A 22,592-nucleotide genomic window follows, 5' to 3' on the forward strand; every position below is an offset into this window, starting at 1 on the left:
TTAAATAAATAAAACCGACCGGAAAGTCTTATGCTGTTGAGATAAGACTTTCCGGTCGGTGCTACATCTATTGTCAAGTAACAATACTGATAGTTCCGCTACTCGATGCCAGATGTAGACACTGAAATTAATAGTCTAACTGATGTATGGAGTGAGCACTCTTGTCTTACTATATTTCTCTATGGTACAGTAAACTATTTCAATACTGCTATGAAATAAAACTTGCACTTTACTTACATTCGTATTTTTTATTATCAAATTAATCAAATGTGAAGTCGTAATTGGGAGGTATACGTTCTCTGCTTGATTTAGGTTCCAAGCTTTTGGATCCCTGAGCATATGCTTCTCTGATATCCGATTCGAATGGTTTGTGATTCTTAGTTTTTTTAGGCACAGGTCCATAGTAATCATATGTTGGAGGCGGAGCTATTTGCGCATGGCTGGAATCGTGTCTTCTTTTCTCCGTGTCTTTCTGTCGTTCATCAACTTCTTCGTCACTAATTTCATTTTGTATAGGAGTTGGTTCACTAGTTTTTACAAAGTTCTTATACTGCACATTACATTTAGGTTTAGATTTTTTGCTCGTAAAATATAAACCTTTTTGTTCAGGTTCTAAATCGCTTATAATAGGAGGTGGGGAAGCATTTTCTATGGGTCTTACATCTGACCACGTGGGTGGCGGGGGAGTTTTTACTTTGGACCTTTCATCTGACCGTGAATTCCTGGAAGACGGAGACCTATCAGAAGATACCATGTTACCTTTATCATCAAAGAAATAGTTTGCCTCGTCTCTACTAGAGCCTTGTACGGGAGCGAATTCGTCTATCCTTTTAGCTCTTTGCTGCTCAACATACTCTTCTTGCGTCATTTCCCTGAATTTCTTGAGTTTTCCTTCAACACCGTCTTTTCCAATGTCCCATTCTCTGACGTAAGCCTCTCGCAACTTCTGTCTCTCTTTCTCTTGTTCTTCTTTAAGTTTCTTCTCTTTTTCTTTCGCAGCGGCTTCAGCTTCATCCTTTTGTTGCGTCAAAAATTCTAACAGACATGTCGTGAAGTCTTTTTCATCCTCTGTAAATAATCAAAAAGCACGAATTAATAAACAGTCGATATGAAATAACAGCTTTTTGGATGAAAATCAGCGTCGTCAAACTCACACATTCAGCACTGTCGACACCCGGTTAATAGTATCGTTACGAAGATAGCCTCGGCATACGCGCTAGACCACAGTACAAGAACAGTAGTGAATCTTCATAGAAATGTGCCGCTGCCGGATTGAATGTGTGCGTGCGCGCCGGGCGCCGTGTACGCACGCGCTGCCACGCACACATTCGCAAAATATACGGGGGAATACGGTGGCGGCAGTGTGGGCCGTACCGCGACTGTGATCGCGCGCATTCGAGTACGCTCGCATTTGCCTGCTCTTACCGGCCTTAATTTATACCTCATTTATGAATTGATAGAACATTTCATTATATTATATGAATAGAAACCTAGTGCTACTCATAATACGCAAATAATATTTAACTAAAAATAAAAGTGACAACCCTAAGCGCCAACACAAGAGTAGGTAAATAACTTACCGAACGGCCTTAGATTCACTACTGTTCTTAGTGTACTGTGGCTAGACGCTACAAATGGGTAGTCACCTTTGTTGGGTTCCTGGGGCGCGGGCGGCAGGCCGGCCCGGGCGCGCTGGCGGGCCCTGGCGGCGGCCACGCGCGCGGCCAGCAGCGCGTCGCGCCGCGCGCGCCGCCGCGCCGCCTCCTGCTGCGCCGCCAGCGTCTCCGCGCGCTCCGCCTTCAGCGCCTCCATCTGCTTGCGCCGCTCCGCCTCGTCGGTGCTGAACGAGAAGTAGCCGACGCCGTGGATGCGGGCCTCTGTAACCAGTGTACGAGTGTCAAAATAGTGATGCCGTTTTAGAAGGGAGCGATTAAGTATGAAGGTTCGAGTGACTCGAATTGGTAACAAAAGAAAAACGTAAGTAGATGGCGGTGTAGTACTCACCTCCTGCACTTGTTTTAACTTTTAGCCTAACTTTTTAGTAAATAAAGTCTCATGCGAATATGCATTAAAATAGAAAATATACCACACGATGAAATCTAAGTCGATTCAAATCTGATTAACATGTTTACTGAATCAAATGTCTGTTAGTCATCTATACCGTGAATAATATTCTTTCAACTTCAAATTATTGTAATACAAACCATCGAAGAGCAAGTCTTGATAATGTATGTCCTTGTCTTTGGCGAGTAGTTCTCGTTCCTTCTGGTCCCATTTTTCACGCAAGGACTGCAAATAGTCATTCGTTTTTTGCACCAAAAGAGGTTTCTCAACTCGAGGAGCTTCCTGCAATACAATAAGTGGATTATTAATTTAGTTTAAGCAAACCTAATAGTAGATTGTCACAAGCGAGCAAAATGACGTATTTACTGCAAGGGCGTACATTGAATCTGAACGAAGGTGTCTATAAAATAATCCTGAGCTGATTCCCTTCCCAAAATATAATCCTGAGCCTAGTGAGGGATTCAAGTGTTAACGCCCAAGGCGAAAATAATTTTGCTACCCAGTGACACATACTGCTTTTGACGCCATCTGTGAGGAAATTATTATGTTTCAAACACTTTGATCAAGCAGGAGAAAGCAGGGAAGAAAGAGCCCTTTTCCGAATAGGTGATGTGAAGAAAAAATGCTAAATGAGACTTTTGTAAAATATAAGTTAACACGTTTTAAAAAATCAGGACGTGAGGTGCAACTCGTGGCTCTTTACAAACCACAACCAGTAAGTTAAGAGTAAAAAAAACATGATTATCTACATTTGCGTAAACCATTTAAAAAATATTGTTAGTAAGTACCCGTCTTACTATTTGAACATTAATTACGTTACATTAGTATGACATACATTCTGAGGCGTTTCATCCCTCGTGGCCTCCTGTTCCCCGGCCATCGCGCGCATGAGTTGCTGGTCGCGTTGGACGTACAGCTCCAGGTCGGACTTGTGACACTTGCGCGTTCTACCCAGGCAGTCTGTGAATTCGGTCCTGTAAACCACATGCACATCTATTACATGCAAGGTACCTACTGGCTGGCTGATTGTGTGTAAAGTCTAAGACAATTTCGTTCGAATTTGACAGCTAAACGAGATAGCGCTGTAAGGCTCTGTAAATCTTCATCCGGGACTTTATGCATTTTTATGATGTTACGTAAGAACTATCAAGCAAGACTCCCTCCCCTCCCTTGTGATAAAAATAAGACCTGTGCCCTGTTTATCAAAAACTTGTAACTTGTAATACAAGCAAGTGGAAGTCCCTTTTTGACAGCTTTTGTTAGAAAAGGACTTCCACTTGTATTACAAGTTACAAGCTTTTGATAAACATGACAATGGTCGATGTCCTTCACCCGTAATAGTTTTTCGTAGGTATAATAAATAAATGGCGCCCAATAAACGGCAATTTACAACATTTCCATCTTCGTCACTTAAATGGTTGGCAGCCCTCAACTGTGCTTTTCTCCAGAAACTTTCTGCCTCGCACAGCCAAACTATGGAATGAACTGTCGGATGCGGTATTTCGATGCGACCTTCAAGAAAAAAGCGGCCAAGTGCGAGTCGGACTCGCCCATGAAGGGTTCCGTATTTAGGCGATTTATGGCGTATTAAAACAAACTACTTACTAGATCTCATTCAAACCAATTTTCGGTGGAAGTTTACATGGTAATGTACATCGTATATTTTTTTTAGTTTTATCATTCTCTTATTTTAGAAGTTACAGGGGGGGACACACATTTTACCACTTTGGAAGTGTCTCTCGTGCAAACTATTCAGTTTAGAAAAAAATGATATTAGAAACCTCAATATCATTTTTGAAGACCTATCCATAGATACCCCACACGTATGGGTTTGATGAAAAAAAAATTTTTGAGTTTCAGTTCGAAGTATGGGGAACCCCAAAAAATTATTGTTTTTTTTTTCTATTTTTGTGTGAAAATCTTAATGCGGTTCACAGAATACATCTACTTACCAAGTTTCAACAGTATAGTTCTTATAGTTTCGGAGAAAAGTGGCTGTGACATACGGACGGACAGACAGACGGACAGACGGACAGACAGACAGACAGACAGACAGACAGACATGACGAATCTATAAGGGTTCCGTTTTTTGCCATTTGGCTACGGAACCCTAAAAAGCGTACTACCATCTTAAATGTAGCACACTTACAACCCCTCGGGTGTTGCGGGTGTCCATGGGTGACGGTAACCGCTTACCATCAGGTGTTTCGTCTGCTCGTATGCCTCCTATATCATAAAAAAAACATGTCTTTGAAGTCTTAGATAGAGGATTATTGCATAAACTTTTCAAGTAAAGATACTGTAACCTGTAACTTACCATTCATTGTCATCATCATCAACACTCTGATACACATCATTCTCGGGTGGTAGACTGGGCTCTTGTTCCGCCTCCTGCAGCTTTTTGGACTGGAAGTCCACCAGAAATCTACCACTCAACTCTGAATTGCCAGAACTGTCTGCCAGGTGCTCATACAACTCTGCCTTTTTTTCTAACGCCTGTCTGACGGAAATACATAATATAATTAGAAATAATACATTAAACACAACATTAAAAATACCCACCTCTTAGGACTAATCAAACAACTTCACCTCTTAGAATAAACCAGTATACAGCTGTTTTACAGCCAACTTAAAGCCCCGTCTCCATATTGCACGAGACGCGAGTCCACCGTTTACACTCGCGTTCGGCTTGTCATTCGGTTATAAACCTTATGCCGTGCCGTTAGTGTTTAAATTATATTAGCTCGACGAGCTTGCGAGCCACGAGACGAGCCGCGAGCCCACCGCTTACACTCTCGTCTCGTGGCTCGGCTCGCGGCTCGTCTCGTGGCTCGCGCGAGAGTCTAAATCAACTAGATCATTCGCTCGCTCCAACGCGGCTCGCGACGAACCATTCATTGTCGGTGTTTCGGCGCGCGGCAAAGGAATGCTCGCGCGCAGTTGGGACGGATGTGTACATATTTCAGTTGGCTCGCGAGCGCGGCGGCAGACATGGATAATGAAAAGTGTCGTACTTTAATTAAATTATACGGAACTAAACAGTTTCTATGGAATAGTAAATGTAGTGATTATCGCAACAGATCATTAAGAAGTGATGCATGGAATTAATGCTTTTAAAAGTTCGTAATCTTCTGATGTCATTCTTGTGAAATTTTATAATGTAACATCAACTTCATATCTCATGTCTTCCATAAGTCTCACACCACCATGTTGTAACGTAGTATATTTTCCTAAATTTTAATTAACTAGTTTTGGTATGATTCATAAATAATAGTAAAATACCCTTTATTTCAACGATTTTAACAATGTCTTAAACAAAATAGATTGGTTGCACTTCTATGCATAATCTGTTGCATTCAGATGCACCTCTTGATGTTTATCTGTATCGGGGTTGTCATATAAGTAAAAATAATCAAAACTTTAGATATTTATGTTGTCACTCCAGTCCAGGAAAACTTTGTATGATTTAGGTATGATTTTTTAGGCAAACGAGAATTTAGATATAAAACAATACACAGGAACTTCAGTCTCCTAAAAGGACTCTGAAATGAAACGTTTTTAGATTAAATGACAAAATATATTTCTTAGGCTCAAGAGTGAGTTGTCTAAATAAATCAGTAAGAATTTTCGAAGGATTTGTGTCTTCAGGGGATTACAACCCCACTTTTGTGTAGGTCCTCTGACCTCTACATATGAGGAGGTCATTTCAAGATGACATGCACACTGGATTTGAGATCCCCTCTGGGGACACTCGCTCGCATGAGCGATATTTGTTGGAGGACCACATATTCACCATGGTGGTCGGAAAGGCTGAAGCAGTTTGAGTCCTTCGGTTACTCCACTGAGGGCACTGAGTGAGTACAGATGAAATTTAGTTGTGATCAACTCCACAATGGCGCGAAACGTTGTGGGTTAGTTCTTAACCAGGTTTTGGTTCTTTGCAGGGAACCTGCTCGAGGGAAGGGAGCGCTCCGCCAGAAGTCATAGCAGCTTTCAGTGCGGTGAGCTAAATTTCCAATTGTTTCATTTCTTCTCTAGCGGCCAAAAGGGCGTCGGCTAATATATTCATTTCTCGGTTTACAGGAGCCGGGATATTTCAGAAATTCACGATATTTCAGAAATTCACGATATTTCAGAAATTCACGATATTTCAGAAATTCACCACATTTCAGAATTTCACCAATTTTGAAAATTCAACTTAGAAGTTTAGAGAAATTAGAGCATAGTTTTGGAGTCCTCCTGGTTCGAGGAATTTGAACACGCAGTCTGCCTCTGCCACGTCATCTTGATACCACGTGCGCGATCCTGAGCTCCACGCCTCCGCTCAGCATCTAGCCTTCACGGGGAAACCAGCCTGTCACCCCGCAGTTTCAGAGGAAGGTCTTCACCTTGAGGTCGGTTTATTCCATGTTTTAATTTTAAAGGGCATCAGCGCCAGCTGCAATTTTTGAGTCAGTTTAAGATCATGAGCAACCATTGAAGTAGCATAAAAGACATTTGGAAATCCTGGTACATACATAGTATTAAAATAAATTTAATTTCTTTAGATAAGTGGAATTCTGTGTGAAGCTTTATTCTGGACCTCTCAAGCGGCCCAGCTTTCCACTGAGCTAAGTTCATTAAATAGGTGTCACATTAGTATAACAACAAACTAGAGTTACACACAGAAGTCCCGGGTTTAGACCTAAACACAAACTTCCATAGGCAGGAAAATTTCTTTAGTTATAAATAAAGTTCTTAAATATAATTTTTGTTCACCATTTAACTCCAAATTAGGTTCCCCAGCAAGCATTTTTTAGACACCACATTTTTACTGTTTAATTTCATTTGTTTTACTGTGCTAACGTGCTGTAGCTTTCTTGAACAAGCCGGAGCTTTACCATTTCATATACCCCTTTAAAACAGCACGTTACAATGTAGTATTCTATTCATAAACATCTTTTTCATCCACCATAGAACTTTCCGTTTAGGTTTCTTGTGAATAATATGATAAATAATTATAAAAGCGGCAGCTGCACGACGACGTACGTCCATGGTTCCCGAGTACAAACTGGTCGATCGTCGGATTCGTCGGATCGCCTGCCGCGCGAGGCCGCCGCGCTATAGTTCAAGATGGCGCCGAACTTGGCTCGCGAGCCAAAATATAGCCGGTTTAAACTCTCGCGCGAGCCACGAGACGAGCCGCGAGCCGCGCCACGAGACGCGAGTGTAAGCGGTGGGCTCGCGGCTCGTCTCGTGGCTCGCAAGCTCGTCGAGCTAATATAATTTAAACACTAACGGCACGGCATAAGGTTTATAACCGAATGACAAGCCGAACGCGAGTGTAAGCGGTGGACTCGCGTCTCGTGGCGCGACTCGCGGCTCGTCTCGTGGCTCACGCGAGAGTCTAAATCAGCTAATACAGGTTTGCCGCGGTCGAACATTGCTCGCGCGGCCGCGCAATATCGAGACGCGGCTTAATATTATCAGGTGACAATCGAAACTCACTAATTACATTATCACAAGTTATTCGAGTTAGAACAAGAAAAGTCTGCAGAGATTTTGGCAGCACACGCAGTGCAAGTGTTATTCATACTTCTATGAAATTATGACGTATAAATAACACAATAAGACCCATGCTTACCGACAGACATGTTGAAAGTGAATCCTAATTTTCCTAAATAAAGTGTCGTGCATCCTTGCAACCTCTAACACCCACACTGTGGCAAATAATAGAAATCATAGATAAGTATCCTTTACATGCATCTTTGACACATAACTGCCACAGTGGGTTTGTTAAGTAATCAAAACATTTAGTACTATATAGATTAGCTGATTTGGCGATGATGTTTTCAGGAAACTACCTTGTCATATAAATTGTAGGCATATTTAACATGTCTGTCAAAATTCGTGACTTTAATAACTAAAAAAATTAAGTGTTAATTCTTATGCATGGATCCATGACTAACCATATGGGGATAATGAAGAGCTACTTCAAAATAAATTGATGATTGTTTTCCAAAAAGTTTTAAGTCATAATGTATTGTTTGACCGCATTTTTGTTAGTCATAATTTATTGGGTTCAGAAACTTGTAACTTTTCAAGATTGCCAAAAAACAAACCTAACCTATTAAATATATTAAAGACGGGTCATTCACGTATTTTAATTTTTAAAGCCAGACGAGCTGGGCAAATCGACCGATTTGATCAGCAATATAATTGGCGCCAATCTCATCTAGTGTCCACACATACACAATTTAATCACCAATTTGCATTCCATAGATACTAACTTCGAAAATTGGCATTTTTGTGTCCGCACCTGCTGATTTGATCGGGGAACCAATTGGCGTTTGCGTCCGCACGGCCTGATTCGATCAGTCAATTTCATCAGATTGGCAAAAAATTGTTTCGTCTGGGCTCCACTTAAGTCAAAAAAACCGGCCAAGTGCGAGTCGGACTCGCGCACGGAGGGTTCCGCACCATCAACAAAAAATAGAGCAAAACAAGCAAAAAAACGGTCACCCATCCAAGTACTGACCCCGCCCGACGTTGCTTAACTTCGGTCAAAAATCACATTTGTTGTATGGGAGCCCACTTAAATCTTTATTTTATTCTGTTTTTAGTATTTGTTGTCATAGCGGCAACAGAAATACATCATCTGTGAAAATTTCAACTGTCTAGCTATCACGGTTCGTGAGATACAGCCTGGTGACAGACAGACGGACGGACGGACGGACGGACGGACTGCGGAGTCTTAGTAATAGGGTCCCGTTTTTACCCTTTGGGTACGGAACCCTAAAAACGCTCGACATGTAAACCTAACCAAACCTATCTATAGGATAACCTTACGAAAATCCTGAAAAGTTAACGGTTTTAATTTTAAGGGACCCCAATATTAACATTTAACATACTTAGCTTTTCTACACGCTTCAAGTTCTTCAGTGTCAACTGCTTTAAGACTGTCCTTAAAGGTCCTTTTCTCCTGGTGTTTATCATTTCTGCTGCTAGTTTTCGCAACTGGAGGTTTATAGTTTTCAACTCTATGCTGTGGCAAATGTTTTTTCTCATGTACCTCTTCCTGTTTCTTTAATAATTCTGCCTTCAAACTCAATAACTGAAACAATAAGGTAATAATAGTAGACGTAACCGATATTTATCATTTATCAGTTTCTGGTTTACCTTAATGGATTCTATTTTGTGTTAATACATAAAAACAACATGCTAACATCATAGAAACAGCTTTAGCGATTTGTTTAGTAAAAACAAATTACGAATCCACTTACCGAAGACTTATTGAAAGAGATCTTTTTTGATCCCCTGTCATTCATAATTAATCGACTAATTTTTTCAAGAAAATAAATACTTATATTATGTGAACATTTCGCAATCACGATTAGAAATAAATAATTAAATATTTTAATTTAATCATCAGATGACGGCACGACGGCACAAAGTCTGACAGTAGCGTTTAATGTTGCCACGGCACAATATAGATTCCATTATAGATTCATAGAGGTACAATAAAATAGAGATGAAATGGTTCTAAAGCCCCCTCCAGACTATGCGCGTGAATAGCGAGCGAAGCCGCGAACGCGAGTGTGGAGTCGATTTTTGCAGACAGCGAAATCGACTCCTCGCTCGCGTTCGCGGTTCGCCCGCGATTCACGCACATAGTCTGAAATGGTCTGAAGTAAATTAAAAAGAAAACATAATTCTTCCCGCCATCGCCATATTTTTACTCGCTCTGAATAAGAAAGTTTTATTTTGCAATACATATTTAAATAAATCACCATGAATATCGCCGATATTGAAAAAGTATCTTATCGAAAACGGATTAACGCTGAAGCAGAAAAGTTACGCGAGAAAGTTAACAAGGAGACTGCTAATATTATTAAGCTTAAGGTATGTGGATACTAAACTTTTATTCAACAACTTTAGTAGGTAACTTTAGTACTATTTTCCATTATATTTTGCTATGACTATTTAACTAATACTGACTATTATCTAATTGTTTTTATTAAAAGGTTGCGCAAGATACAGCATACTGGGATTTGAAAGAAAAACTTCATCAACTCGAACACAACCATGAGCGTCTCCAACAGAACATGGTTGAGGTGCAAATGCAGCACGAAGCCATTTCGGGTCAATACCAAGACGAACTCAGACTGCGGCCTGAAACATTGAACAAGTAAGTTTTGTTTCAATAATTTCACTGCTTAATTTTTTCGTGACTTTAAAACTTCAGGGATTGACAACCTGTTTTGACACAAAAAGTTAATAATTGGGGCACATTGCATATAATATTATTTTTTGTAGGTTGAGCAGTACTCGTGAGATCTGCGATGTCCTAGAAGAATACAGCGAACGGCTTAAAGCGAGCGTGTCTCGTTGCAAGATTGACCAAGCAACGCTAGCGGAGGCTTATAACAAATCCGGCCAGCTTGTTAGAGAAATTAAAGACATGCAAACCCAGTCTGAAGAGAAGAACTTGCAGATTATTAATAATTTACAAGAGAAAGGTTAGTAAAACGCATTACTTTGCCTTTAATTAGTTGCGTTACTTGTAACCAGCACATTTTGAATCCCGTTGTATCGATTATAGTTTAATAGTTAATATGTCAACTTGATAACTATTTGATAACATTGAAAACTATTGATATATTTTCTGCCACTAAAAAAATCGCTTAAGTTCTTAGCTGTTTTATAAAACAGTTTGAAAATTAGTCCCTTTAATAAATGAAAGCACTTACATAATTTTGTCACATTTGATGAATATAAATTCCATTATTGTTTTAATATTGTATTCACTTTGTAGTAAAACTTCTTGCTGACCACAAGGAGCAAATGTCCCAAGTATTTACGTCATCGAAACAGCATCTAGATTCAGAGTTGAATGACGCTCGAACTAAACTTGCCACTGCTCTTTACCAAAAAGACGAACTGTTCGTAGCTTTGAATGACTTGAGCAGGAAGCTGGATCATACTAAACGTGAACTAGAAAAGGTAAATAGTAAATACACACAAAATTTAGGTACTTATTCGTTACAAAGGTGAAAGCTGGTAAAAGTATAAAATATTTACAATTTTCAGAAAGATGATAACATCGCTAGCTTACAATCAGATATGAAAAAATGCATTCTTGAATGCAATAATCATATTACGGAGATGAAGAACGTTAACTCTCAACAAGAAAAAGTGTAAGTTTGTGTACAATTAATGCATTTTTATAAACGTTTATTTTACCTTGCTATGTTGACATATTAATAGATTGTAATGATTCAGTTAGAAGGTTGAACCATACTGTTCTACCTTAGAGGTGGCCAGGGGGCGCCATAAGCCTTCAGTAAGAAGTGCATATACTTGGAAAAATTCGACCTATGCCGCTGTGGCCCAGTGACCGAATGGCACAGGCACCTGCCGCGATAGCAGAGGACGCTGGTTCGAATCCAGCCTGGGGCACTGGAGGCCTTGGTCACTTTTTCTTAGTATATGGCATTTATTTAAAGTGTATCTAAAATAAATTTTGATCAAATTGTTTTAGACTGAATGAATGTGCAGCAGCAAACGAATCTCTAAAGAAAGCGCTCCAGAATCAGGAACAATTTACTCAGTCGATTTGTGATCAGAATAATAAACTACAAGAGAAAATTTTGACTTTGGAAGAGGAACAAATATCCAGCTCTGAAAAAATTAAAAACTTGGAAACAAAGCTACAGGCAAATATAAATTTCTTATTTTTAATTAGCAGTTAAACTTAACATAAAGTAATGTTGCCAAATGTGTAGTTGTAAAGCAAACCTAGAAAATTTAAATTACAACGATACTAATTGTAAATTAAATATTCTAGCTTTGATATTGCTAATTAAGTCGCTATTTGAGATGATTGTTTATCTATAACTCCGCCAGCGTCAGCAAGGTAACTTTAGGCTATAGTTGCTAGTACCGAGCTGCTAGTACCGTTAAATTTAAACTATTATTACGTTGATAATATGTAATCAAATAACATTAAATATCCCACAGGAATCCAATTTGGAGTGTAGTAATCTGGTGAAAAATATTGAAGCGCTAAATGAGAAAACAGAAGAATTAAAAAATGAGATTGACGAGAAAAAAATGGTATATATTATTACAATAAAATATTCATATTTCGAAGTACATTAATAGTGTTCTGTATGAATTATCTCAATTGTTTTATTTCTAGCTTTTAGAACAATCGTTGATCGAACAACAAAACTTGAAAGATCAGGTTTTGGCCCTGGAAGAGCAGAAATCTGAGATTGTCGTTGAACTCAACAATGCTACCCAAGAATTAGAATTGAGATCCGTTAAAATTGAGGAATTGACTTTAACTATCCAAGACTCACAAGCTAAGATATCTGAAATGGAAACTACCCTGGAGAACAATAAGTGAAACAGTTTATTATTTAAGTACCTACATATGCTGTGGCTACAGTACTATAGTTTCTAAAAGTTGAAATTGTTTTCAGATCCGATAACGCGAACAAAATCGAAGAGTTTAGTGTCATTCTGGAAACCAAAGTAAAACTTATTGAAGAGAAAGACAAAGAGTTGGATGGTAAAGCATCTACTATCAATAAGCTCATGTCTGATCTAAAGAATGGTACCGATGCTACAACTAAATTAGAAAACAATATCGAGAAAATGAAGAAGGATATGGAAACTGACAGGAATATTACAAAAGAGAAGGAAAATACCTTGACGAAGAAATTAGAACAAATGGAGATTGCTGCTAAAGTATCTTGAATACGGTTTTTTAAGTTGTATTTCATTAATTTTGGCTCAATATAACAATATTTCCTTTCACTTCCAGGAAAGAGAAATCGAGCTATCGAAACAAATGTCCATAATTTTGGAGACCCGTAAGGAAAAGGTATACTTTCTCAACGTTTAGTTACTGGTAATGTACAGTGAGCTAAGAAATTGCATGGAGAAACTATGAATGAATTCATTGATAAATTCGCCACGCACTCTAACGCCTGAGGCGTGTTCAGATATTTGTGAGCGCCGTGAATGCTCCGATATATCTGATGGCGACTGTACATGTAACAACTACAATGCATACGTGTCAAAATCATGAATTGTTTTTCTTGTTACTGACAGGATCGACTGCAAGAAAGGTTAAAAAGTATGCAGAATACAATAGATAATATCGAAAAAGAAGTAACAGGACGCTCTGCATCGCAGTCGACGCGCCATTCCGCTGAATTAGATGATAATGCAGCAATTATGAAGCCACCACCACGAATTAAGGTTTAGAATAACATAATAATATATTTTTTTATTTATAAACAGGCTTGATGTCGCATTCTTTTTATTGAATAGTAGAGTTTAGACCGAGCTAAGTTGGCAGCGATTTTGAACGTCATAATTTCATAGAAGTATGACGTTTAAAATAACATTCACACAGCCTAGGCTACAAAATCGCTGCCAACTTACTCTAACTCTAGGCCACTTAATTTGTTGGGTTAACAGAGAGTTGGCACCCCTGCTCTGAAGAGAATCCAGAAGCCATCAGAGTCTTCAGCGCCGAAAGAACAATCTAAGAAGCTAGACAGCGTAGTCTATAATTTTTTTAGCGACAGCGACATGGAAACCGACCTAATGGCTGACGTAAGCTAAAAATAAACGTTATACATTACATTTAATAAATTTAACATAAAATTTTGAACCATTACCGATTAATTGGTATGTGTTCAGGATCAGCAACGCGCATGTAACACCTTTGGAAATATTGCATGCATCCATAGGCTGCACGATGTCTGCTTACCAGTTGGGTCGTATGCTCGTTTGCCACCGACGTGGTATAAAAAAAATGTGTCTTATTTACTGTTACAGCCAGCGCAAATAAATCGTCATTTTGATGCTATGATGCGTGGTGAGAGGGTCTCGCCCTTGAGCTTTAAACGACGCGCTTCTGGCTCGGGAGCTTTTGATGTGAGCACATTGTTTTTATTATTTTTTTACCGTTTATCCCACACATGGCTTAATATTTTCAGGTTTATACACGAGTACCCAAAAAAGGAGTGTATTGTTTTTAGAAACTGTGACGGTAAATCTAATTCTCAGCTGCAAAAAAATGTATCCATACTGGTGTAAATTTAATGATATTTATAAGTGTTTTTTTTGTCAGGAAATAATATCTCTGTCTCAATTGAAAGAAGCAAAGAACAAACGCTTCATATTCAAAAACAAGCGGCAGGACAACAAAACCAAGAAATTGAAGCCGACCGAATAAATAATTACATACAATTTCTGGATAACTCAACGAACTCTAAGTTAGATTAATTAGGGTTTTTTGATCAATATTTTGTTTTATAATATGTTCAGTGTTTAATCTTTATATTTTAACCAAATTAATACTCATTAAAACCTGAACCAAAGTTGCAGGTGCAGGACCCCTGACATTTGGTTGATTCGTTCCTAGAATATTGATTGTTTTGTTCCTTCTTCGTAATACTTGAAATGGAATTAAGATTAAAATTCAATTGTTTCCTTAAAATCGCTCGTAATATTTTATTTCTGAAGAAAGATTCTTGTATTGTAAAGTAAAAGCCGTACCTAACAGACTACCGCACGTATCGATAGTGTGTAAGCTGGCCACCGCGCACCGCACAAAATTATTATGGCTCCTCTACACGATGGGCCAGCGCCGGCCATTCCAAGGGACGCATTTATGCGTTAGAGGGAGCAAGTGATATTGCTATCTCATTCTACCGCATGGCTGCGTCCCTTGGAGTGGCCGGCGCTGGCCCATCGTGTAGAGCATGGTCTAATAAAACATGGTCTTCTCTTCCCAGAATGTCACTTGCCTACGTCACAATAACATTGCCACTTTATTTCAACATAACATGTTACATGGGTATAGCCTGACCAGTAATATATGATAATTGTCAAGAGGGCGCTGTTATTCTCATGTATAGGGTGACAATTCAGTGTAGTATGAAAAAGTTAGTTCCAGTGAAATTCCGCAACATGGCGCACCCTCAATAGATCCTGGTTCACCTATACGTTATATCTATGGTTAATAAGTTAAAATATTTCTTTATAATTTTATAATTTTCATTTATTTGTATTTTATCTTAAATTTTACAATAACACGTCATTTTTAATTATTCGTTAGCAATATCTTCCGATTCACGAAAGAAATTTCAGACGTTCGGGTAATTTTGTTTACACTACTGGCAACACAGGATAGCGCTGTCACATTTGACAATCCGCCATTTCGTTCCTGACCGTCATCCTTGTCGAACGCGTGTTAATTGTTATTTCCTTCTCGCTCAGTGTCAGCAGTCGCAGTGTTTTCCAAACTTTTCACGTCGTAAGCTTGGTAATTAATGTTTTGTTACGAAAATGGTTGGCTGTTCTATTCGGAACTGTAAGAGTAGGGGTGAAAAGGGCAGTATAGATTTGTTTTATTTTAGTATGTTTCTACATGAATAACTTAAAATTAATGCCGTTAAAATAATTTTCACCGTTGGTTAAAATTCTCCCACATTTTAAAGTTTGAGAACCTGTAAACAGCATGATGACGTAGGCAAGTGACAGTTAGGTCATTCGCGAATCTCGGAAGAGAGTACCAGGCGGAGTATATTATTATACCATGGTGTAGAGGAGCCATTATAGTTATAACTAGAGATGCCCCGAATAGTGGTTTTGGCCGAATATTCGGCCCCTCTCTCGACCGAATACCGAATATTCGGCATGACATGCGAACATTTTGAGTCAATTATTATGAAAACAGATCGCTAACAAAGCTCAACGTTAGATGACGCTAGCTAAGATATATTTTTGTTGAACAGCATTAATGGATAGAGGCAATCAAAACAGACTCATGATAAAAATAAAATGTTTTTTAATCAACAAATGCTCAAAAAAAGGGTGTTCGTATTTAACAACTTTCCAAGAACACATTCTAAATATACCTACATAGTTTTTGATTATTATTATTGTGCAATTTTTCTTTTTAAGTAGGTGCAACAGATATTCGGTATTCGGCCGAATAGTAGGCAACATTCGGCCAAATATTAGGCAATATTCGGCCGAATAGTAGGCAATACCGAATATTCGTGGCATCTCTAGTTATAACACACTATCGCACCGCACCGCGACCTTGGTGCTTCGCACTCCTAAAGTTTGTCAAAGGACTGTCTCATTTCAAACGTAGACAGAGAGAACCGTACTATCTTTGTCTTACACTAGTACTAGCACCCAAAAGAAAAGGATGAGTATACTTTTTTGTTCTTATTTACTAACAATTTGGTTTGACCAACTATACCTTCTTATTGACCTATACTAGTCTGCTTGAACACTTGCTGGAGTAGGAACTTTGCATTTGTGGCAATCTTCGCTCGCGTCGCAACCAATTGCTAATTTCATGGTCATCTGACAACCATCTCACTGGCCGTGACGACAAAAATTTTTACACAATAGCCACCACCAACAAAGAATCTTTTGTGTATAGAACAAACTGGTAGTAAATTGCTGAAAATATATTTCATTAGAAGTTTTATAAACATTATACGCCCTTAGAAACATTATTCATTGTGATAAAGTGTGATTGGTGCGTGAAATCGTAATGTCAACTCCTGCCAGAAGACGCCTGATGAGGGATTTTAAACGGTTCGTATATTTTGCCTTTACATCAATTTAACATTTTTTGACCTAGTTTGCCTTTTTAACGCTGTGGTGAAGTGCTTTCCGTAAAGTTCTCAAACAGGTAGTGCTGAATCATCAAATTACATCACTGTCGTTTTCATCGATTTCTATTGTGTTCTACATATTTAATTCTTCTATAAACGAATCTGGACAAGTTCTTGGTGTCTTTGTTAAGGGCGACTAGTAGTCATTGACTCTAAAAGTAGAGCATCCGACGTCACACGACGCTATTACGTCGTTTGTTGCTACAATATCTAGGTTATCCAAATGGATTCTAGAACCCATAAACTCGATTAGAATGAATCCAAAAGGCAAAGTCTGTTCCACAATAATAATTTAAGTAAAATAACCTGGGTTTTTTGTATTGTGTACAAATTCTCCATTATTCTTGGATTACAAATTCATAATCCTCTTTTACAATAATTTCTAGAAATATATCCATGAACTTCCTGTCTTATAAGATTATGCATTTTAATGATATATTTGAAAACTATTAAATATTATGTGGCAAAAATACTGTAAAGTTGTAATGTTGGTAGTAAATCGGTTAAGAGTATAGGAAAGGGCCACTCTTGGGGCAGAAAATTTCAGTTGTTTTTTTTTGCCAACATAACACCAAATTTTTATTATTTTGTTGTGTAAGAAATGTCAAATTAGGTATATTTTAGGCGAGGTTGTAACGGACAAATTGTACAATAACATAGATCGGTCTGGCTGGCTTTCATATACCCTAACTAACCAGTAAATGATCTTCATATATTATTTAACTTGCTGTTTATTTTTCATCACTACATAAGTACATAGTATAAAACAAAGTCAGTTCCTACTGTCTGTCCCTATGTATGCTTAGATCTTTAAAACTACGCAATGGATTTTGATGCCGCTTTTTTTAATAGATATAGTGATTTAAGAGGAGGGTTTATGTATAATATGTTAACCCGTGCAAACTCACTAGCAGTAATAAAATTGTTCAACAGAATTTAAAATACAGTTCCCCTTAGGATAGACATTCACTTCTAAGTAAAAAAACTCATGCCACAATCAAACAATAAATGTTAGATTGCATTTTACATGTTCATGTTGTTTTTGTAGTTAAGATAATTATTTTTTTTTATTTCATGATTCCAGTCTTCAAGAAGACCCACCCACGGGTGTGTCGGGTGCTCCTACCGATAACAATATAATGATCTGGAATGCTGTGATATTTGGTCCCCACGACACTCCGTTTGAAGATGGCACATTCAAACTGACCATTGAATTTACAGAGGAGTATCCCAATAAACCTCCAACGGTTCGGTTTGTGTCCAAAATGTTTCATCCAAATGTTTATGCTGATGGTGGAATTTGTTTAGACATCTTGCAAAACAGATGGAGCCCAACATATGATGTATCTGCTATCTTAACCTCTATACAGGTGGGTACATTTGTCATCTAAGAATTTTATTTTTTCATGGTAATGCCAATCTCAAAATATATTCTCGTATTTAAGGTGTTACATGTGGTTGAAATTCAATTCAAATGTTGGAAGATTCAATGAATCTTCCAACATTTTAATTGATAACACAAACCCAATATTAGTGTAATCATCACCAAATATTCAACCATGCGTAGGTGATTTATTAATTTTAGTATTTATTTATAACTTAATTTTTCTAACAAGTAATTGTTATCATTTATTAAGATTTAAGAACTTATAAATAAATATAATTGATCATATTATCTGTAGCTTTGGAAAATTGGTTAAAAAAATCTGTAATTGTTAACCTGTTGGCTTCTACTGCACCTCACTATCTTTTGTTATACAGGGTGTCCCAGAACTACCACAATAAGAACTACCGCGTTACAGTGACACCGGAGGTAGGTCAACTCAAGGGGAACCTAACCAGCTTGAGTTGACCTACCTCCGGTGTCACTGTGACGTGGTAGTTCTGGGACACCCTGTAAACAAACTGGATAGTTTTTATTATTATTAATTATACTTGGTTTGCATGTTTATTGAAGTCCTTATAATCTTTATTAAAATTATTAATACATTCACTGCCAGCGACCTGCTAGGTGGATTCTCTGTTCGCTCTCCGCTCCTAGCCCATAACTCACGCTAGAACTAAGTATTAATCTAAAAAAAAAATGTCCAAAATGTAGGTACATACAAAACTTAAAAAACTTTTTTACCTTTTTTTATGACTGATTCAGTCCCGCTATTTTAATGGCTAGCTATGAGCCACATTTTTTAAATGTTTACTATAAATGGCATAATCTAACATAATTGTTTAACGTAATCCAAACATATATTTACACATCATTGAACTACTAACTTTTTTTTTCAGTCATTACTAAGTGATCCAAACCCAAATTCACCAGCGAACTCAATGGCAGCGCAACTATACAAAGAAAATCGGAGGGAGTATGAAAAACGAGTGAAAGCGTGTGTAGAACAATCGTTTATTGATTAGCAGGGTGCGGGCAACACCAGAGGGGCTCGGCAACCGCGCCGGCGTCGCCGGCCGTACCTTCGCGTTCATTCATTCATTGGGACAACCAAGTAAATTAATAGTAATTAATCAACAACACCATTTCCATATACCAATAACATTTTTAGTACCTACATAATAATAAGAAGTTAAAATTGAAGTCAATCATATTTTTTTATCATATAGCAAGCTATGATGCATTATTCAAATGGACAATATGGAACACTGTCATGTATTCAGTTTATGTATACTTACGTCTATTAGTAAGTACTCAAAATAATTTATGAAGAGTTGTAACCTAAACACCTGGATATTTTATAAGAGATGACATAGGTCAATATTCACAACCTTAATTGTCTTATACATCTCATAATATTATTAATCAATCTAAACCCATTAAAAAAAGTTTGATGTTAAGTAACATCCCCAGCTGCCCTACTAACAATTTTGCTAATGTTTAGATACATACATTGTGCATGTCATTGATTTGGTATGTATTGAAACTAAAAACTTTACGTTTGTTATCATATACATATACAATTAGAAAGTTTAATCACTATATAACAAACTGTTTGACTGTAGCAACTTCCATGTGACTAGTTACCAACAGATTGCTTACAATTGTCTGCTAAAATTCAACTTCTATAAAAAGATTTGATTCATTGACGTATAATATCTAAGGACGGGCTAATGGGGCACTAAAAATCGTACTAGTTCAGCGGTGTTACCCACGAATTCCAGCCAATCGTGCAGTCTAACGCGACTAGTTGCGACCAATAGCCCGCGTAATGCGAACTTGTCAACCAATCGCGCGCGTGATGCGAACTCATCAACCAATCGCGTTGTAGCGATTTCACACCGCTGTACTGGCCCCTGTCATGCCTCATTTTTATTGCCGGAAAGCCAGTTCCTAGATATCTATGTCAATGATTTGATTACATCAAAATCTGTAATATTAGAATGAGAGTCATAAACATTTAAATGCACTTTGCTAAATTTTGTATTAATAAAATAGATGTTAATCATAAGAAGTGTCTGGTTAGTGTCTAATGTGTCTGGTACTGCAATAATTAACTTAACTATTATTATATTATACAAGAAGTTGGAAAGAACTATTCTGAAGATTCTCAGCATTACATTATTGTAAAACGCCTTTTCTATCACAGTCTTTACCTTTAAAGAGTACAAGTGATACGTTAACCCTTACATATTGATATACGATATGCAGCCTTATAAGTATGTATAGTTTATCGGGATTCTGCACAAAAATAAAATATATGCTTGAGTCTCATTCTAGTTTATACTTCTAACAGCATGTCCCAATGGATACAAACTGAAATACTGTAGTGATTTTCTTGTTTTCTAATAAAGCTAAAAGTTTGAAATGAAATGTCAACGGTTCCAAGGACGTTTTACGTATGTGTAATATTTGTCTTCTAGTAAAATATTATTTTCGGTTTTTATTAGTGTTTTTTTTTTCTATTTTTGCCTGTCCCTAGTTTCATTCAACCGAAGTCCATTCAGGTGTATTTTATATTAATTTTCAACGTACATTCATCGTTTGCTTTAAGGCAGGCGTTCATTTGGTCCATACTGAACGCGACAACCTGTATAGGACATTTCACCCTGTACAGGTCACAGTAACCTCAAATGAGGTTTGGGTTGTGGCTATAAATACTTCGTTTTTTTTAGCATTAGAAAAAAAGGTAAAAAATCTAGACTTCTTTTTATTGAAAAACAAGTCACAGCAAATATGTATAACAATTACATTTAAATCTTTTTGGTTTCATAACATAAGTCATAGTTAAGTACCTAGGTACTATTTTTTAAACTGTTTTTTAAATAATAAAAAGACGCCAATTGAGATTGTTTACCATTTTTCTAATGCTAAAAAAACGAGGTATAGCTATAGACACAGAATAAATAATAGGGATGATGACACATGTTGAATTTTATAACAAAATCTAGTAAAATAGATAGCAAACGAGCAATTTATCACAATAATGTGGATATTAAAATAAAATATTGAAAAATTACAAAATTACAGGACCTGAAAGTTTCAAAATTTAAGTTTTTTTTAACTTCCAAAAACGATAAAAGTAAGGGTACCATTCGATTCCTTACATTTCATCCAAAAAAATATTGTATAGCAACTATATACATAAACGCAATATTTCACCGACAAAAACGCAATTTTCTTGTTTTGTCCATACGGGCGATGCGGTCCAGATGGGCGATGACGTCACGGCCTCTATCCGTTTTGTATAGGGCGTTTCGCGAGTGAAGTGCGACTGTCGAACTTTGACTACAATTTCTGACTTTTGTGTTACTTTAATGCAATGGGTCCCATATAGACATTTGATCCTAAAAACAAACCCGATCGATTGATACCATAAAAAAAAAATTAGTCATGTAGCCTATTGTACTAGGTACAGAAGATTCACTATCTAACAAAACGCGTCTATTACGACAGATATGACCGCTAGGTGGCGCAAGTAGCAGTGCGCGCGCGTAGCGGTGTCACAGAATAAAAGAATAAATCAAAAACATTACATGTAAAAAGGTGCAAGTCTCGCTTATATTACTACAAAAAAGTTTTGAGATGTAATGTGAAACCAAGTCGGTTATTTTAATCAGGGTGTGTTAAAACCGTATCAATAAGATATCTTTAATTTTTAATACGTATAATGAATTAGCCAAGTCAATATATCATGCGCAATTCCCCCTCCCGAATAATGGACTCCGATAACTAATAGGAGTCGAAGTGGTCGCCATTGGTTGAAATCGGCCCGAAGGATCATAATTTTACACTTGTAGTCGTGTAAGGATGTGTGTTTTTAGTGTCACCATAACACGGCAAATCGAATGAAGTAAGTAATAATACATGCTTTATTGTTCTGGGAATCTGGATACAAATATACCTACAAGGAGAAATTTTAACCAGCGTAGTGACTTTATAGGTCATCATACTGAACAACTTTTATTATGGGACCGATGCCGAAATCGCGACAAAATATTTGGCTGCCCCATAAAAATCGGCGGCCGATCACATCAGCCGGAAATCGGAATGTATGAAACACAAAAAAATCGCGATTTCGGCATTGGTCCCATAATAAAAGTTGTTTCGTATGACTACGCAGAGTACCTATGGCTGGTGGTTAAAATTTCATCCTGTAGTTGATGAAATTCATTTCTTGCAGCTCGCTGTACACAGAAAATCCCCATAAGTCAAAGTAGTAAATTATGTCACAAGGCGAGGACGTACATTAAACCAATAAACCTGAACGAAGCACAGGATTCTACTTTAGAATTCACGTTCTCGCACGCGACTTCAAGTATATATGGAGTCTCGTGCGAGAACGCAACTCATACTAGACCGCCTGAGCGTAGTGAGGGTTTCAT

At 37.6% G+C, this 22,592-nt stretch overlaps 3 protein-coding genes across 3 annotated transcripts in view; 2 read left to right on the forward strand and 1 right to left on the reverse strand.

Moving 5' to 3' along the window:
* The window catches only part of LOC134647331 (protein hook homolog), a 73,567-nt gene extending 59,199 nt beyond the window's left edge, over positions 1-14,368 (forward strand). The window contains exons 2-9 of the mRNA XM_063501656.1: positions 12,064-12,159; positions 12,245-12,450; positions 12,531-12,798; positions 12,875-12,934; positions 13,165-13,314; positions 13,537-13,674; positions 13,900-13,998; positions 14,195-14,368. Coding sequence (XP_063357726.1) covers positions 12,157-12,159; positions 12,245-12,450; positions 12,531-12,798; positions 12,875-12,934; positions 13,165-13,314; positions 13,537-13,674; positions 13,900-13,998; positions 14,195-14,299 — 1,029 coding nt within the window. The 5' untranslated portion in view covers positions 12,064-12,156 and the 3' untranslated portion in view covers positions 14,300-14,368. The remainder of the gene's footprint in view (positions 1-12,063; positions 12,160-12,244; positions 12,451-12,530; positions 12,799-12,874; positions 12,935-13,164; positions 13,315-13,536; positions 13,675-13,899; positions 13,999-14,194) is intronic.
* On the reverse strand, positions 238-9,454 carry LOC134663215 (coiled-coil domain-containing protein 174). The gene is made up of 7 exons (XM_063519606.1): positions 9,327-9,454; positions 8,955-9,157; positions 4,382-4,564; positions 2,900-3,038; positions 2,205-2,346; positions 1,647-1,877; positions 238-1,068 (listed from the first exon to the last, which is right to left on the reverse strand). The coding sequence occupies exons 1-7, from the start codon at positions 9,369-9,371 to the stop codon at positions 260-262; spliced, it is 1,752 nt and encodes a 583-aa protein (XP_063375676.1). The 5' UTR covers positions 9,372-9,454; the 3' UTR covers positions 238-259.
* A 2,043-nt stretch (positions 14,369-16,411) lies between the features above and the next one.
* Positions 16,412-19,355, forward strand: LOC134662842 (ubiquitin-conjugating enzyme E2-17 kDa). The gene is made up of 3 exons (XM_063519168.1): positions 16,412-16,683; positions 17,848-18,133; positions 19,047-19,355. Exons 1-3 carry the CDS (start codon positions 16,640-16,642, stop codon positions 19,170-19,172), a joined length of 456 nt encoding a protein of 151 aa, XP_063375238.1. The 5' UTR covers positions 16,412-16,639; the 3' UTR covers positions 19,173-19,355.
* Positions 19,356-22,592: the final 3,237 nt, after the last annotated feature.

Source organism: Cydia amplana, chromosome 1 (genome assembly GCF_948474715.1).
Source record: "Cydia amplana chromosome 1, ilCydAmpl1.1, whole genome shotgun sequence".
NCBI classification, from domain to species: domain Eukaryota; kingdom Metazoa; phylum Arthropoda; class Insecta; order Lepidoptera; family Tortricidae; genus Cydia; species Cydia amplana.

Excerpts from the sequence above, each read along its gene's own strand:
- LOC134663215 (XM_063519606.1), bottom strand. The coding sequence starts at position 9,371 with ATGAATGACAGGGGATCAAAAAAGATCTCTTTCAATAAGTCTTCG. Across the intron at positions 1,878-2,204 it reads TCAAGACTTGCTCTTCGATG|AGGCCCGCATCCACGGCGTC; the intron begins GTTTGTATTACA and ends CACTGGTTACAG. Across the intron at positions 1,069-1,646 it reads GCCCCAGGAACCCAACAAAG|AGGATGAAAAAGACTTCACG; the intron begins GTGACTACCCAT and ends GATTATTTACAG.
- LOC134662842 (XM_063519168.1), top strand. The coding sequence starts at position 16,640 with ATGTCAACTCCTGCCAGAAGACGCCTGATGAGGGATTTTAAACG. Across the intron at positions 16,684-17,847 it reads CTGATGAGGGATTTTAAACG|TCTTCAAGAAGACCCACCCA; the intron begins GTTCGTATATTT and ends TCATGATTCCAG. Across the intron at positions 18,134-19,046 it reads CTATCTTAACCTCTATACAG|TCATTACTAAGTGATCCAAA; the intron begins GTGGGTACATTT and ends TTTTTTTTTCAG.